This window comes from Molothrus ater, chromosome 3, assembly GCF_012460135.2.
Source record: "Molothrus ater isolate BHLD 08-10-18 breed brown headed cowbird chromosome 3, BPBGC_Mater_1.1, whole genome shotgun sequence".
NCBI classification, from domain to species: Eukaryota; Metazoa; Chordata; class Aves; order Passeriformes; family Icteridae; genus Molothrus; species Molothrus ater.
In genome coordinates this window covers 48,353,645-48,371,707 of record NC_050480.2, presented here as the reverse complement: position 1 = coordinate 48,371,707, position 18,063 = coordinate 48,353,645, and the positions used below count along the sequence as shown (strand labels likewise).

General features: G+C 37.5%; 1 protein-coding gene across 5 annotated transcripts in view; it reads right to left on the bottom strand.

The window, feature by feature from the left end:
• Positions 1–452: 452 nt before the first annotated feature.
• EPM2A (EPM2A glucan phosphatase, laforin) overlaps positions 453–18,063 on the bottom strand; it is a 35,053-nt gene continuing 17,442 nt past the window's right edge. For 3 of the 5 annotated variants that reach the window (XM_036380393.1, XM_036380389.1, XM_036380390.1), the window contains exons 3-4: positions 2,868–3,109; positions 453–1,463 (exon numbers count right to left, since the gene is read on the bottom strand). In XM_036380393.1, the coding sequence (XP_036236286.1) occupies positions 1,183–1,463; positions 2,868–3,109 (523 nt within the window). In that variant the 3' untranslated portion in view covers positions 453–1,182. Of the gene's footprint in view, positions 1,464–2,867; positions 3,110–9,353; positions 9,481–17,145; positions 17,244–18,063 lie in introns of those variants that run through there. The other 2 variants (XM_036380392.2, XM_036380391.1) reach the window with 2 other exon arrangements.

Here is an 18,063-nt window from a genome sequence, read left to right as displayed (position 1 = left end):
TGTAGAACTTAAGCAACTTGTACTCTCTGTTTCTCAGGCCATTTTCCTTCTCTCAGTGCTTGATTTTAAGGAGAATATGGTCACAAAAGCTCATCAATTTTACTTTAAACTCAGTCAAAATGAGCTAACTCCTGGGCACGCAGCGGTAGCTCTGCACATTTTCCTGTGACCCCAACAGCCAGACAGGAGCACTCACACACTCCCTCTTCTCTCTGCTCTGGGCTAGGAGAAGAAACACCTCTTTTAGTCTTTGAAGGTACCAGAGGTGCCATATGGTCCACACACCTTTGCTGCGCTGTTTTTTGAGATTTCCTGTCAAACCGACACAGTGCAAGACAAGACATGGGCTGTCACCATTAAAGTGGCTGGTTCCACTTCTATATAGAAATATGGGTTATGACTCTTTTTGCTATTTGTGAAATTGAGAGACAAAGACACATGACAAAATGGGCTGCTGGAATAGTCATTTTGTCTTTATTTTCTCATCCATTTTCTAAACAGGCAGTGTTATTTAAAAAAAACAGAAATGAAGTCATGGTCAAAACCACACATATAATAACTTAAATAAACATTTTTCTTTTCAAGATGATTGAAGCATAGGATAAATAAAATATATTATTTTGGACATTCTCCATAAACAGCTCATATCCAATAGTTTCTCCATTAAGTATTCAGAAAATCAATATTTATTACTTAAACTACTCTGTCACTGACTGCATCTTTAGAGGAACAAGTTGGAAAAAATGAGATTTCACTGAAGAATAAACCGATAGAAATTATGATGATGATCTGCTCCATCCTAACCTGAATCTTAATCCAGTCAATCTTTGTAATTTTTTCTTCTCACTTTTTATTGCCAACTCTGTTTCACCTCACATCTTGTTAAGCGTCTACCCTAAAACCTCAGTTCCTATAGGCAAGTAGTTAAAAGAAAATCTTGTTTCCCTTTGCAGTTTCCAGGTCTCATAATTGCACCAAAAGGCTTGAAAACAGGAAACATGTCAGCTTAAAGAAAGCAAATAAAAAACTCTAAGGCACTTTTTTAAACAAAATTCTCATCACTTTTACAAGAAGCTTTTAATCTGAAGAGGTGAGGTGGGTGCCTGAGTCACAGAAATTTTTAAGTCCTTGAGGTTCAAATGTAAGGATTCCTCTTCACCTTCCTTTTCTTCTGCTGCTTTTCTATTCATGTATTTGATATGAGGAACGAAGATGCCCAAATTTCTGGTAGAAATCTTCTTCAGCACGATTCAGAGCTTCCTCGTCTATGTAGACAGCTGGTCTCCGGGAAGCCAAGAAGTACTGCACCTTCCTCAGGCTCCATCCCACCACGTACCTCAGCCAGCCACTGACAGCAGCTGTAGACCTGCCCACACCAGCATTGCAATGGACATAGACAGTGTGTCCGTTCTGCAGCAGCCCGTGCAGCAGGCAGACAGCTTGTGGCAACATCTGGATTCTTCCTAAGGTTAAAAACAAGGCACATTCATTTGCACTGGACAAAGTCAGTTCATGGCTGAGAATCCCTGCACAGCCTGATGAATTGTGAAATATAATGGCAGACCTGACATACTGCACTTTTTTCTTTCTTTTCTCAAATGACTTTCTAGGCTAACTTGTTTTTTCCTTGCAATATAGAATCAGATCACACAAAACTGTAAAATGCCCCAAGTCATTTCTAAATATACATTCTGATAACATCAGATGTGTGTGGCACATTCATTTTCAAAGGAACTGAGACAAGGAAGCATATTATAGAGAACAGCACAACTTACATAGCATTAAAGTTAGCGAGCCAAAAATGATTTTTTTTTTAATGCCAGAAGTTTGTGAGGTACCTATAGACTGCTGATTTCCAAAGCATTTTAATGAAGGCCGTCAATTCAGTAAGTGAGGGAGGGAGAGCAGAACAACATTTTACTGTACAACTTAAAACTGTTGTGATTTCACTGTGCACTAAGCATGCAGTCAAACAACACAGAATAGGCTTCTCACTCTCAAAGGGATGAACACACCATATTTTCTGACACTTTTCTTCTGGCTATCCTGGGAAACAGAGCTGCAAGCAGCAGAGCCCAACTGCTCCTCGTGGCACATATGAGCACTGACATTAAGCCCTTTCAGATCCCTGTTTTAAGGTCTCCTGTCTTCCCTGATGTCCTGTTGCTGATATGACAGTTACCTATTTGGGCGGTGTTATTTCCCTGTGTTGAAAGCAGTCGCTTCTGCTGGCAGGCTGCTCACATGAAAACACGCTCACTTTCTAACCTTCTGGTTGGAAACAAGACTTTGAACTGAGCATTCCAAGCAAGGACTTAAAAGTACTAGTAACTGACATTACAGCTCAGGTGCTATGAGTATTTTCAATTAATTGCAACTATTATACAAATGTTGCTATGGAGTTTCATCAGACTGGGATACTACAGTTAAAGAAAAAGTGGGTTTTGGGAAGGGAGCAGCAGACACACAGCACTGTCTCTCCCTTTTTAGTCAGCAAAGGTGGCAAGCTGCCCTGCTCTGCAAACTTGCAGTCTTCCACCTACACAGCATATTTTCATTATATAGGCTGAACTCAAGCAGAAAGTAAAAACAGTCAAGCAGTTATTGATGTCAGATGGCTTTAAACACAAACACAAATAATACTGCCAGACACAAAGTACTTCAGATGGCCTCTCTGCCTACAAGAAAATATGAATAATTTGTTAAAGAAAGCACAAAAAGAAACTATACCTCGTGTTCCAGCTATATTTTCATGCAAAATGTGCACAGATCTCCTCTCCCCTCCCCCAGCTGTCATGACAGTGACAGATTATTAACTCTAAGTGTTTGTTGCTATTAATTTACTGCAAGAGCGACATGAGCATTACCTTCAGTGCTCATGTCTGCAGTTGGCAGCCAGACATAGGCAAGACCTTCTTCCTTATACAGTTTCATGAGGATTTCGGGGCTCATGGGTTCTGGGTAGCGGTTGCAGCCCCAGGAATTTTGAACAATGTCAGATTCAGTCTGGAAGTTCATCACAGCTGTAACACCCAGCTCATGCTTCAGCTTGATGGTCACGTGCTCCAGCTGCCGAGGGCAACTTCCCAGCCAGATGTTTGGCAGAATCCTAGCATTGAGAAAAGAGTGGGGTTGATTACAGTATCTTAAGGAAACTGCCAAGTTCAGCAGTGTTCCTGTTCCAAACCTGCTTGACATCATCACACAAACACTGCTAAGCACAGACTTTTCATGTCAGGCAGTAAGAAACTTCTTGTTTCATTACAACTTATTTTGTTACAGTTGAGTTGGTGATGTCTGACACTGGGGATCAAGCTCCTAGACTACACCAAAGAGCCAGACGTACTGAGAAAAAATTTCAGAGCACAGTTATAGCACAGGTCTCCAATGCATCATTAATCACTAAGCTTGAAGTAGAAGCTTACTAACATCAGGAATTCAAATGAAAAACCTCTGAAGATTCACGCAATTTGCACACACACAAGAAAAAAAAACCCAACAAACAAAAAAACCCAAACAAACAAAAAAATCCCACCAAAAACAACAACAAAACAGCCTAAAGAATTCACATTATCTAAATCTGCATTTCTTAGTAATAAGTCAAACTGAAAGAAGTAATCCAACTCTTCAGCTACCACTATAATGAGGGAAGTAGGGAAAAAAGCATTTTGAACAGCCCTTCTGTGATGAAACTTGAAAATTAATGAGTCATTTTCTTCTAATTTTTCTCTGATCTCTTGGAGGCTAGTGGGAATCAAATACAGAATTACAACACATGTATAGCTTCCCTCAAGGGATGAAGGACCAGAAATTTTTCAGGAAAACAAGGTTTATGTAAGATGGGAAAGTAGCAGAAATATGGTTGTTTATCTAAATCAAACTTCAAGACTTCTATGGTTGTCCCATTGCTAATTATCATAAAACTATTGTATATTTCAACAGATGTTGACATTATAAACTGAATATTTAGAAACTTGTTTTCAAATGAGCAGTTTTAATATGCATATGCAATTAAACTGATGGCATCTACAATGGATTATTCAGATGCTCAAATTATTAGTGATATACTTTCATTTCTTTATGCTTCCATTGACTTCAATTTTGAACATGTAATCTACAAGCTAAACAAAATATCCCTGCATTTAGCATAAAACTTTGCAAACCTTATTAACTGCAACAAATCTGTAGCTCTACTAACTACAAACCTAGCAAACACTATTAAATGCAAATCTACAACAAAAGCAAGATCCTCAAAAATAAAACGTCTGCCATGCATGCCTTATGTTCTTTCCCAATTTTAACCTCAGCAACAAATAAGGAAATTTTTTGTGTTTTTTTCAGGAGCCTATAAACCACTCTTAAATCATCAGGTAGCTATTTCCATTTTACTGTTCACAGTAATAGGTACTAGCATTTAATTAAGATCTGTAATTGACTGTCATTATTAATTCCTGCTATATTAGTACTGCAATATTATCAAAAATAAAAATTCAGATCCAAGAAGAACTAATTACTATTGTTTCCTGTTTGTAATTATTGTTATTGCTATAACAATAACTGTTATTATTGTTTCCATGGTGAGTTGCCTACTAGCCACAAAAACACAGCCTTTGGCCTTAACAGCCACTGTTTCAATGGGACAAAACACTTGATCTCAATATGTGGTAACTGAGACCAATTTAAACAAATATATTACATAGCAAATAACCATTTCAACCATGTTCCAATAGTGAGATCACGTGAAAAGATTTGACTTAGCTTTTGTTTCACATACATTTTCAAGAATTGCCCAAAATCCAACATAACCAGCTCAAGCATTCCCACTGATCAGAGGTGAAGCTCCACTGCAACAACTCCTTCACTGCCTCCCTTCCCACATGCCAGCCCACAGCAACCCCCATCCCAACCTGAGCGAGTGACTGCCACAGGAACCTGACACCATGATTAGGGCATTTCAAGGTGCTGAGTGTGAGCTACAGGGCTCTAACAGATGCTGACAAATGGCTGGAGATGAGCAATGGCCACAAAACTCCATTCCTGGGACAGAGAAATGGCAATATCACTAATAACTTGTGACAATATGAGGATATTATTTCAAGAGCAAGAACATTAGTACCCTTCCTTCAAAGGCTTTCCTGGAGACTCATACATATGTAATTCACTTGATACTTTGTGAAACATCTAATGCACTAAATTACCTTGATGGGAGGAAAAAACGTGTGTTTTTTAGGATTTGATTAAATTAAAAGTGACTAAAGCATTCCTGAGATAAATAAAATTCTGAGTAGTACTCTTGCTTACTGGTAAACCAATGCTATATCATTTTTTCCCTAATGATTTTCTAATGGATGAACATCACAGCTGTGCTATCTGCAAGACCCCTGCGATACAGACCATTTGTTTATTTTGTTCTGCAGCCTAACAGGTCTTGTACATGACAAGACCTCCTGTATTGCAGAACACTAATTGCATTTGCTGAACAATCTGAAGAATTTACCAAATTTTTATCATTGTCTTTCCCCACAATTAACTAAACTAATGGAGGCATTCAGAAAATGACCTAAGAGATGTATTTAGGACAGGCAATTCTTGTGAATTTATTTTATGATCAGTCCTAAATTTTAGCCTTTGAGAGGATCAAGATGTGGCCTTGACTTTGGTCTACAAGCCCCTTATCTACCCACCTACAATAAACTGTCATTCTTGGTCTTATTGGCTAAGGCTTAACCACCCTTTTACCATGCAGAAAACAATACTGCAGAGCTTTCCTATCAGCCAATTTATGTAAAACTTCTAGGATAATCCTACTGCACAGTACCTATATTCCTATTTGGCTTTATCTAGTTCAAACCTTACCTTTTTCTGACATCAGAAGGAAGTAATAAAGGGGTTGGTGCATGTGTGAGTACAGAGACTAATGGAGAGTTTAGCAGCTATATTTTATGTAGAGATTTTTTTCATAGCCCTACTGAGGGTTTCATTATGCTGAGGATCAGGAAAACATACATACTGAACCAAGCAAGAATATGGTAATTTCATTTTTACATCTCTTTCCTTAATGATATAACTTTTAGTTATATGATGATATAACTTTTAATTATATCATTAGGTTAATCATTAATGTCCTTCTTTAAGTTGCCATTAAATTTCAGTAGGTAGCTAGACTTTAGCCACAAGACCATTTGGCATGGGAAAGAAAGTTCTTTTATGTTCCCCTCTAAACTGTCAAGTTACAGTGCTCTGAGCTCTCTGACAGCCACTGCTTTCCAGCTCACATGTGGGTGTATTCCAGCAGCAGATTATGTGATCCCTAAGCACATCGAAAAATATTAGGAAATTATTAGTGATCAATAGACCTTTAATCTTTTCAGCTGAACCCCTTTGGTGTTCCCAAAATATCAAAACAGGATGGTGTTTTAGCAAAATTCTGCTTGAAACTTTGCTTTCATATAAAAATGGCACTTTGTCATTGTACATCTTTACGCTCTGCATCAAGGATAATAAACCATGTTTGGCTCCAGAAGACATGGTCAATTCAGAGACAGTTTATCAATGAAGAAATCACCGAGAGTGATTTATACATCAACACTATTTAGTGATCTTCTGAGATTAAGACTTGAAGATTGTCTATAAGCCCTTTTTTATAGGTAATTTCTGTCAGCTACTTTCAGCCTGCCCTACCTACACTTCAGTTCCCCACCAGCAGTATGGATACAATATTTACCTACCTTAAAGGGACTTTTAGGGGTCCAATGGATGAATTAATGTGAGAAGCTTGAGGTTGTGGTAACAAGGACTAAATGTTAAGGAAATGTTATTCAGTTTATTTTTACAGAATCCAGACTGAAGGCTGACATATTTAAATCCTGCTTTTTGACTTATAAACTGAGAAAACCAACAATTATTTATCATTACCCCTGAGTAAATATGGAACACGCTGCAAACACTTGTACACTTCTTTTCCAGCACAGGTAAATTATTTTTAATGATGTAGACATATATTGTGTTTGTTGGCTTCCCCTCAGGACCCTGCACAGTCTGGATTACAATGACAATTCAGAGTGAATTGTATATAACATTGTTATATTATATACAACAATTCAGAGTGAATACATCTAAAATACCAAATGCATTCCATTTAATCAATGTGTTTGCAAATGTTCTTCCCCATCCCTAAGGAGAAAATGAGTCTGAGGCAGTGAAAAATTAGCATTGGGAATTTTTTTTAATGGTGCAGACTAATTTTCAGGCTGGTTCACAAAGCATCACACACCATACCTCTCAGACTTAGTACAGTACCAAACCAGGCCAGCAACTGTATTTGTAGGGATGTGATTTCCAGGGAAGGTGACCTGACCTAGGGGAAGACAGCAGGCTACTGCATCAGGCAGTCAGCTCTTCCTCCATGACACCAGTGTCTACTCTGCCTCTTCAGCAACTCCAGTTTTACTTTTGCTAATAATGCTTTGAGACAAACAGATCCTAAATTGAAATTTCCTTAAAATGCTGAGTTGCAAGTTGGGATGACTTAGGTACTGCATCCAGATCTGAGCAATCATCATTGTGCCAGGAGAAGGCATCTTAGAATGCACCCTAAAATTAATCAACCCTCTAAGAGTTACAGTTCTTATAGAAAAGGATAGGATTTGGCACTTTAGGAACACATTTCATAAGAATATCTATCAAGTACTGACAGGTGTCCTTTTATCCTGATAGTTGCCAGCTTTAATCAAAAGAGAGAACTTTGCAAAACTAAGAAAAAATAGCAGGGTATTTGTCATTGGTTATTGGCAACAATGATCTATCAATGATTCCATTTGTTTATACCAGTGATATTTTTGACCAAGGTCCAGTCTATTATTTTAAATGAAAAGTGATGGATTGAATCATCCCTCAGTGCCAGGTGAAGGGGTAGCCTGTGTTAAAGCTTGCACTCCACTTTTCTACACCAGACTTCCTTAGATCCCATTAAGCATCTGATGACAGTGAGATAAGTACTAAAATACACATGTAACAAAACAAAGCCATTTAGCTGAAACAACAAACAAAATAATGATTAAATTGACTCTGTCCTCCTCAAGACTCTTATTTCCTAGTAAGGTATAGTGTGCAACCTCAGCTACATGGAACTTGCAGTAAAACTTCTGCATTCCCAGAAGAGCAACATATATAATTCAGTGAATTTACCCCCAGAATTTTGTGTTGCTTCTAGGCATACGGAGTGGTGTTTTTGCACCAATGTATTGCTATTACCCTGGTACCACTACAAGCAAGCAGCCCAAAGGGAATATAGGCCTGAAGTACAACTCTGTTACAGACGATTTTTGCAGCACTTGAACTGCTAGAGTCTGTTTTCAATTAAACTGCATTCCTATTTCCTCCCCTGATGGCATTGCAGTAGGAACTCATTCAGAATTTCTATAAGGTGGATTTTTAATCAAAAATTATGATCTGTCTGAACCAAAAGCTTCATAGAAATTTTCAACTTTCAGCCAAATTTAAACTAGTTCAGAGACCAGATGTCTGTTCCCTGTCTCACATGACACAAAAAAGAGATTTCCAGAAGTATTGCTTTGGGCACATTTAAAGTGAGAATAAAGGAAACCCTCAGCTATAGCTGAGATGCTCTTTCATCTTTTCTGTATTCTCTGCCCTGTGACAAGGCACATCACTTTAAATGGCAATACCACTGGATTATGATGACCCAGAACTATCATCCTCTATGTGCTCCTTCTTTTGCCTGTGGCATACTTCTAACAACATATAGCAGCTTATTCATAGGTCTGTGTGTGCCTTCCCTGAAGTACCAAATTAGACATCTCTCTTCCAAGCCTTCCTTGTTCTTTTCTCTGAACCTGTGTCAGTGAGCACTTCCTAGAAATCAGATGAGGTTCCTGTACTTTTGTCAGAGCAATCTGGAAACACTACTTAGATTGCTGTCTAATGCCCTGAAATGCATTCATAGACAGAGAAGAATTTTCAAATTACCAAATTCTGTTCTCCATTGGAAGATCTGAGCATGTCAAATTTTCTTTGATATGTAGAAAACACACTGATTACTATCCTCACCTCTGAAAAAAATTTACAGACACACCCTCTTGTCTCCACAATGGACACAAAGAACAGATTATTTCCTTCCACTCTGTAATACCCTTTTACTTCTCTCTAAGTTACTAACACACTTCCACACAGCTTTGCATTCTTCACACATACACGCAAACACACACACACACACTTGTCAAATATTCAAAGCATCTGATCACTCTTGTTTGCCTTTGGACTCTCTCTCTTTTTGAATGCTATGCCCAGTACTGAAAAGAGTTCATTTCTGAGAAGAGCCAAAGATTACTTACTTCTTGTGCTTCAAAGGCTTTATCCCTCTTTCAAGTTCCCTGACAGTTCTTCTACAGCATGTCATTGCTGACCTATATTCAACATGGGATTCCTTTTTCAGGTTAAGACCTTTCCAAACAGATGAACCTACTCAACAAGGAGAGACCAAAGTTTGCCCAAACCATTATTAGTTTCAATTGCCAGTGGTATCAAATTAAACTAAATGAATATGCAGCAGAAGAGCAGATGAGATTCACAGTTGATGAATGCATCTCTGAAGTATGTCTTGGAATAAATAATCTCACATGCATATCACTGTGTGTTAAGCTAACTATAATCAAATAGAATGGGAAACAATACCTACTTGTAGTGACACTTGGTGAAAGCATAGCTTTATAAAGAGATCAAAGTGGAAATATGAGCCTGTACCAAGAAGTGAACTGAAGGTAATTAAAAAATGTATAGTAATGGTCTAAAAATCACTGGTCCTACTCTATGCACTCAAACTTTGAACTTTTTACTAATATTTTGTTGTATCAAGAAAGATACAGAAAAATGAAAATATTAAAAATCAATTCAGTAGATTCCAGCAATTTCTTGTGAAAATGCTTTCAAATGAGGGCAGACTAAGGATTTAGCATTCTTAGGAGGGAATTTAACAACTGTTTAAAGATCATATGTATGAAAAGGGCAAACCAACTGGCTTTATCTAAATAAAAGACATAAAGAATATCAAATTCCATATAGCTTCACCTATAAAGTAACTACCAAGATATGAGAAAAATGGCAACATTTTTAAATAATTTTTTAATCTTGTGTCTTCCTCCAAAATATGGACAGCATGGACAGGTACCAAAACAGAGGAGTCCCTTGTTTGTCTTGCACAGGAATTCTGGTTTTACTATAGTCTGCTTAAACAAAGGACAGAAAGATCTCTCAGCAAAATGCCTCCTTGCCAATGAAATAATAATGTAGGACTGGGAGGTTATGACACTGACATTTCATTGCATATTGCATAGGGTACAACGGTAAATGGTGTGATCTTAATCCCTTCTCCTGTTGATTTACTGATAAAGTCTCCTTGCAGAAGACAAACTGATGGACCTTTCTTGATGAGAGGCCTGACTTAAGCAGGATTGACTAGGAACAGTCAGACACACTTCATTTCCCAGCACAGAGTCAAGAAGTAGCAGCCAGAGCAGGAGAGCAAGGTTTGATGATGCTATGGTCTGACTCCAAGATAGAATAAACAGGCTTAATAAGACCACTCTTATCAAGAAAGATGGAATAAATGGCCATAACCTTAGCAGAAGACACCAAAGAAAAGCACTGATTCATGATAAAACTATATCCCACTGAAATGACACAGCTGCAGACCTTGTAGAAACTACTTATATTCTTGAACAAAAAATTGCTCTTACCTAAATGTCAAATGTAGAAGGAGCACAAGTCATTGCTTATAAATTTGTTCTGCTTTACCACTGAAAGAGTGCAGTTTATTGTAAAGTTAAGATTTCTACCTCAGGGCTTTAAATGAGGAGAATTAAAGAGGCTACAGTGTAGTTCCAAGGTGGTTTTTTTACTTCTCCTTCTTATTTGGAACTCTGATGAAAAGCAATTAAGGTCTGGCAAATTTTCTACTTAGATGTAATTTGAACTACTTATCTAGCCTCTCACATGGGAGCAGACTTGGAATGTAGAAAGAAACACCTGCTTTTATCACTTTAGAACAACACTTTGTCAGCTTAGCAATATGCAAAATTTCTCAAGCCCTTGAATTCTGAGTCTTATGTTTAATAGTATCTTACTTATTCCATGTTCACAAATCTGTGGCATAAAACTACCTCATTTACTGATTTGCCAAGCAAATAAGTCATTGAGGTTTGACCTCAAGCTGACAATGTGCTAAAAGTAAAGCAGGTAAGAATAATATCAAACCTGTAACTGGAATACAGTATTACCCAGACATTCAGCTACAAAGTGGTTCCAGTGTTGCACTGCCCTCAGGTTCTGCTGTCTTAGGAAAGGATTTCCATAGCATCAGCTTGATGGTGCAAAAGGGTTTGATTGTGCTCCCTTTACCCACCAAACTGCTCTTACAGCAGGCACCACGGTGCCTTGAGGTTTTGAGACACTGAGCAAATGTGCCCATCCTAAGCACAGCCCAGCTCTTCTCATTCACAACCTTCTGGTGCATTCCATGTGTGCTTCAGGATTGTCCTGGCTTTGAAGTCACCAGGGGTACAGGATAAAAAGATTCACATGAGAAGAATTAAAGTCACATAAGACTTTAGTCTACACATCCACAAAATTTTCTCTTTATGGCCCATTTTCCTCTTCAACAGCAATCCCAAACACTCCCTTGCAAGGAACATATGAGCTTTATTAGAAGAAACTCCCAAAAAACATCTCATAACAAGAGATGCAGAGATTGAGAGCATTCCTAACATCCTATACCCTGCCAAAGCAGGGAACTTATTTGATGAAAACACGTAGACAACTGGGAAATAAATCACATCCCACACTGCAAAAATGACAATAGTATTTGGATAAGTAGTAGCACTATGCTTGAAAGTCACAAAATAATCCTTCTGTTGCATTCAGTACTCATAGACCATCATCAGGAAAAATGGGATGAAGGAAGAGAAACACCTGGAGAGCCCAGCAGAGAGTGCCAGAACAATCAGAGTTCTAGAAGACAAGTTTTCCCAGCAAAGACTGAAAGATCCAAAGACTAATATCAGAATGAATATAGTGAGATATTCCAAAGTCAACCACTCTGATTCTGGGAAAAAAGGAGTTTCCAAGCATATATTAAAGCGCCATAGAGGGGTAGAATACTAATTTGTTCTCCAAGTCTTCTGTGGAGAGAACAAGAAGAAATTAACTTGAATTGCACTAGGAAGACTTAAATTGACATTAGTAAAGCTTTTTAATGGTTGGAATAGTGAGGTAATTGGATGGGAGAGTAACTGGCCTATAGAGTCTCATCACTAAGATGAGATCATATTTTAGATCAGGCTGGATAAACTTGAAATGATTTAAATGTAATTGAGATTAAGTTGGGGCAAGGAAATGAACTGGATACTTTCTGAGGTCTCTTTGAGCCTAAGATCTATGATACTATAATCATAAACTTTAATTTCCATTTCTGGAAGCACTACCTATATTCATTTATCAAGTTCCATCTTGAAATAATTTAGGTTCCTTGTCCTTCCTGCCCTATTTGAAAGGTCATGCCAGAATTCAGACATCATTCCTTTGATGACAGAAACCTTGTTCTAATTTACACTCTAAATTCATTCAGAAGCAATTAATATCCATTTGATCTTAAAGAAGGTTCAATTTCAATAATTCTTCTTCCTCCTTTGTAGCAATTCCTGAACGTCTTTTACAAATAGTAATAGATCCTCTTTCTTAGTCTTCATTAAACTATGCTGTCTATCCCAGGAGTAGTCAAACTATGGTAGCAGAATTCCTTTCAAACCAATTTATTTCGTTTCAACTCCAGTGGCATAAAAGTTGCACATCCTGTGGAAACCACTCTCATTCATTGCATATTTGTTCTCCAGACACAATAATAGATTAAATTTCTCGAATTTTGTCTCTAAACTAAGCTCACATACTCCTGTAAGTTCAGTGGAATTGCTGTTATCAACCTTGCAGTACATTCAAACCTATACAGTGAAAAGACCCACAGCATAAACTCTTCTCCCTTCTTCACTTCATTCCATTAGAAAGCTTAAAGCAAATTATTTATCTCTTATACTTTTTTATAATCTATTTTGTCTCTAGTCTAGATATGATCTAAAGTAATGTGGTCACACAAAACTTTACCCACACAGCCAGAACTGAAATGTGGAAGATTAAATGTTATTCTCCGTGTATTCAAAGTGAAATATTTTATGTCACATTTTTCTATGTATTTCTACTGTGAAGATAAGAAAGTAATGATTCACAAGCACGCCAATGCCTTGTAGGACAGGGTGTCCAGATCTAGCCTTACAGGACTTTGCCAGAATTTATTTTCAAACTTACAAGTTTCAATGGATGCCTAAGGAGCACACTGTATGCAGCAGAAAGCAAAATTTGCTTTTGTAAGGAACGACTCTTCTTGCACTTTCATTTTATAAACATTCTCTGAAAGCAGACAGTGTGCCAATTACAGAAATACAGCCTGAGAAGGGAATCAGGTTCCAAGGCTTGTACTGAACAACCTGGAAGAAAGGACTCCTCCATTGGCTTGTGAGCATTAATGCCCAAATGCTCCAATTAAAGAATTTTGTCTGATGCAGCCATAGTTGCCAATGGTTACTTCCTACATATGTCTCCGTTAGATTGCCAGCATTCCCACTTGTTTTGAATTAGAACGAATACCCGGAAACACAAGAACAACAGGCTGCTAAACTCAGCCAGACAGCAATAAACCATGAATGTCTTGGCATTAGGAACGAGAATTTCTAACATCAATGCTTAGCAATGGGAATGATGCCACTGCTGGCACCTGTAAGTTAAATCATTTCAACAAAATTGACTCAAACTGCTACAACTGAACTTTAGGTTAATGGCCAAGAAGATTTGGGAATTATTAATAAAAATATATTTTGTGTTCTTTCAGAGTTTACCTATTAGCAGCTGCTTAGTAATCTAGAGTGGGAAAACAATAAAAGATAAATCCAGTTTTCAAAATGTAGCATTTCAGATCAATGGAAATACATTGCAATGCTTCAGAAACAAGTGCATATTAATGAAAATTGCATAATTGCAAAGCACAGATTATTGCTAGGTGGCCTTGTGATCCACATGGCACCATATGCACATGTACAAAATAATGGAATCTCTCAGAACTCCAACAGCCAGAGAAAGATGTACATTTATCCCTGGTGGTACCATCTGCAAGCAGCCTTGATGAGTTCTGTATCTGTGTTCATTCCAGAATTTATCCAGAATTTCTAAACACACATCAGTTCATTTACTTGAATTTTAAAGAGGGACAGATATGAACTTGAACAGCAAAGGCTGGGGGAAACATCTTAGAAATATGGAGAAAAATGGGATTAACCTCACCACATCAGTTACATAAACATCTAAAATAAGGTGTTCTCACAGGAAAGTCAAATCGGAGGAATAACATGTGTATAGTGCTACCACAAAAAATTGTCAGAAAACTTCATTTTAGATAATGTACCTGGTTTCTAGATTCTAAACATAAGATTAATAACCCTGGTGGATGAGTAGCCAACATCAAATATTGAGGCTGGGATGGTAATGGAGCTACTAAGATGTTCCAGAAGAACCTATGTGTATCTTTTTAACACAAAACTACAAAGTATAGTGGAATGTCTTGAAGAAGTCTTGGATGACAAAATGGGAAAAAATCATGAGAGTTAAATTTATGAACAATCAATGCTGCAGTTTTTATTGGAGCGCAAAGACTGACATGAACTACCAAGGGTTCTCTATTTTTTGAAAATGTCTCTTTCTTTTCCTTTCAGACTTCTTTCTTTTCCTAGCAGTATCATTGAGCCTGTTTGGAAATTGAAATTTCCAAGCATTTGAACAAATATTCTAAAGTGACCTACTGTTACTAAAGTTTGTTTAAATGTGTTTACATTATCAGCTGAAGCTTGACTTTGTACATTTGTTAAACATACTGGATAGCCTTATTACCAAGACTAAAGATATATTTGAGAAGCTTTTTCCCTTTTATCTCACCAGATTGAAGCAACTCATTGTTATAAGGAAGCTGAGAAATTCAGTCTTCTGCAGTGAAAGCAGTATCTAACATTCTTTAGGACTGGTCTGCACACAGCCAACCCTCCAAGCTGGCAGCTGGACCACAGAAAGAAGGAGCATTAGAGAAATTATTTTGTTAGGGAAGCTGCATATCCTCCTTATCAGATCATCATGGCAAAATGAAGGCACTGGATAGAACTGTTCTGAAGTGCTTTAAAAAGGCAGTCCTGGAGAAGTTACTTAAACCAAAAAATAATAATTAAAAAAGAAAAGGCTCCAGAAGCCCACCAACATCAATCCCCTTGTAGTAGTGCCCAGCATCCAGCCCTGAACTGAATGATAGTCACAGAGAGCCTCATTGCTGACCCACAGCTGATGGATGGGAGGGAAGAGGAGGGAAGGAAAGGGGAGAAAGGGAGAAAGTAAGCAACCACCTATTCAAATATTATTTTTTATATATTCCACATTTTCTTGTGTCTGTATTAAAACTGAAATGCATATTTTGCCTTTATACTTTTCTTGATGCTTAAAATAATATATTCTATTACTAGATTTTTCACATCAAAGAAAAAAGACATTTCATTTAAACTTATAAACCATGCTGTCTACTGAACCAATAAAGAAATACACATTTCTTAAAGCTTGGCAATGTCTATGACATTTGACTCAATTTTTATCACAGTTCATGGGAGGACACACATTAAACTTCTGAACAACAGCAGGGATTATGTACCTGACTCCTGAAATTAAATTTCCCAAAGTACAAGCATTAAAGGAGGGAGCAAGAGATTTTCAGCTCAGCCTCTTAATATGTTCCCTGGGAAGACAAATGTAGTTCATTTCTTTGTTGGTTTTTTTTTTTCCCTTACAGAGAGAAAATTATATATGGGAAAATACAGCAACCATTTGATAATCTCTATTTACTCTTGAGAAATAAAATACTTATGTTTCTGAGACACCCTTCAAAGGAACTAGAGCTATATTCCAGTTTCCTTTCTAATAAAAAAATTTTATCCTTTAAGTAGGACTCTTCATATTTTCACACGGAGGTTCATTTTTTAAATTATCTTGTAAATATCTGGAGCATTTAAGCATTAAAACTTGCATTTATATCTCTCAGCATTTACAAAAATTATTCAAGATAACTTCATAACTTGATAGCTACAGCTTGCTACTGTTTCAAATGAAGTACCTTTAATGTTTTTCCCATTTCATTTAAAATAACTATGCAGTTGTTTATTTCAGATTTTTTTGACTTTCAGATCACCTCTTTCAGAAATATAGTATACGCTGAGCAGGTAAGTAAACACCAAACCATCTGGTAGTAATAAAACATCTGATGGTATCACTTTCCACATTTGGGGAGTAACAACTCAATTGTTCTGAGGCTTTTTTTCTGTAAGAGTCAGCTCAGGGTGGCTGGGCCAATCTGCCCTAGGAGCTGTGCCTGCAAAAAAATCACAGGAAGGTGAGGCAGAGTGGGTTTACTGTGCAAACACACATCTCTGGTTCAACAGATTCATCAGGTGTAACTTACAGAGTTGTGTTAGTGAAGTTTTTCCAACAACAACCAGAAATCTGAATTTACTCCCTCCTGGTAAGCAAAATACCAATCAGGATGTGTACACAATTTCTGCTTTTCAGAAAGAGTTCTGCTATCTCTGGATAAAATGCATTAAGAAATGCCAGCAATTACCAGCACCTAATAAATGGATGTAAAAGCTAGGAGGAAATAAATATCTGCAAGACAACTGGAACATCATCTTCAGTGAGAGAGTGATGCTGCCCCTTCCTTGTCATCCCAGCTGTGAGCTAAATTGCCCAGGATTTCACAATCTCAGTCAATTTCATTCACAGCCAGCAACACCAGCAAATTGCTTTCCAATGGAGACAGAACTTTACTCCCTCACTGACAACCTGAATTTCAAAGAGTAAAGAGGCAGGAAAAAGGGCTGAAAATCTCCAGAATAAATACGAACAAGCAGCAGGGAGACACAGTAAAACACACAGAGAAATTAGAAGCAACAATAGTTTCTGCTCCCTAACAGTGATACCCCACATAAAATTCATACTTACTGGACTATCAACATTTTTCTGTTATATCCCACAGAGAAAAACAGAACTACGTTTACTCTCCAGCTTTTTCCATGGAGGCTTCCCAATCTTCCTTCTGTTTTTTTCTCCCAGAATGACACAGAATTTTAAGTTTTTCTTAAGAAGTAAGGAAATCATTTTGTGCAGAGGCACACCTATGAAAAGATCCATTTTAAAGATCAACAGGTTTTAAGTAAATATTACCTATTACCAGCCAATTGATTAAAGGCCTCATCTTCTCATCAACAGCCAGACTGTGCTTGCTGCCATTTTACTAACGAAATACTCATTCCAGAAAATCATCTTTTTAAATAAAAAATTCTCAAACACCCAATGCCAAAACCACATAAGAATGGCAGAATGGTAAAGAAAACTACAGGAAAAAACCTCCAGAAAAAACTCACAAGACTAACCAGGCACCATGCTAAGATTTTCTTTAGCTTATTCACATAGGGAGTGTACTGTTCATCGGACATTACTTCAACTTCATCCCAAAGCCTAGACAAAAATTTGTGTCCCTCAGTCAATGAAGAAAGCAACAAACCTGGCAGCCTGCTGGCTAATAGCCATTCATCAGGTTTGACAGACCAGTCACGGGAGGTGGAAGTAATACTGGGGCTTCAAATGCTTGGTGACAGTCATGTAAAAATCTTTCATCTAGAAGCTCGGTGACTTTTTTTTCTCCTGGAAAAATCACCTTTTCTAAAAGTAGATTTCCCTTGCTACCATGGCACTCACAAGAAATGCAATTAGAAATGAGTGACATCCAGGAGTTTCCATGTCAAGCTCCTTTTGGGTGCTCAGGCAGTAGGTCACAGCAAGAGAACCAGAGCTGTGCTGGCAACAGCTATTTGCTAATGCTCAAAAAATCAAAATAATTGAAAAGAGAGTTCCTGCCAT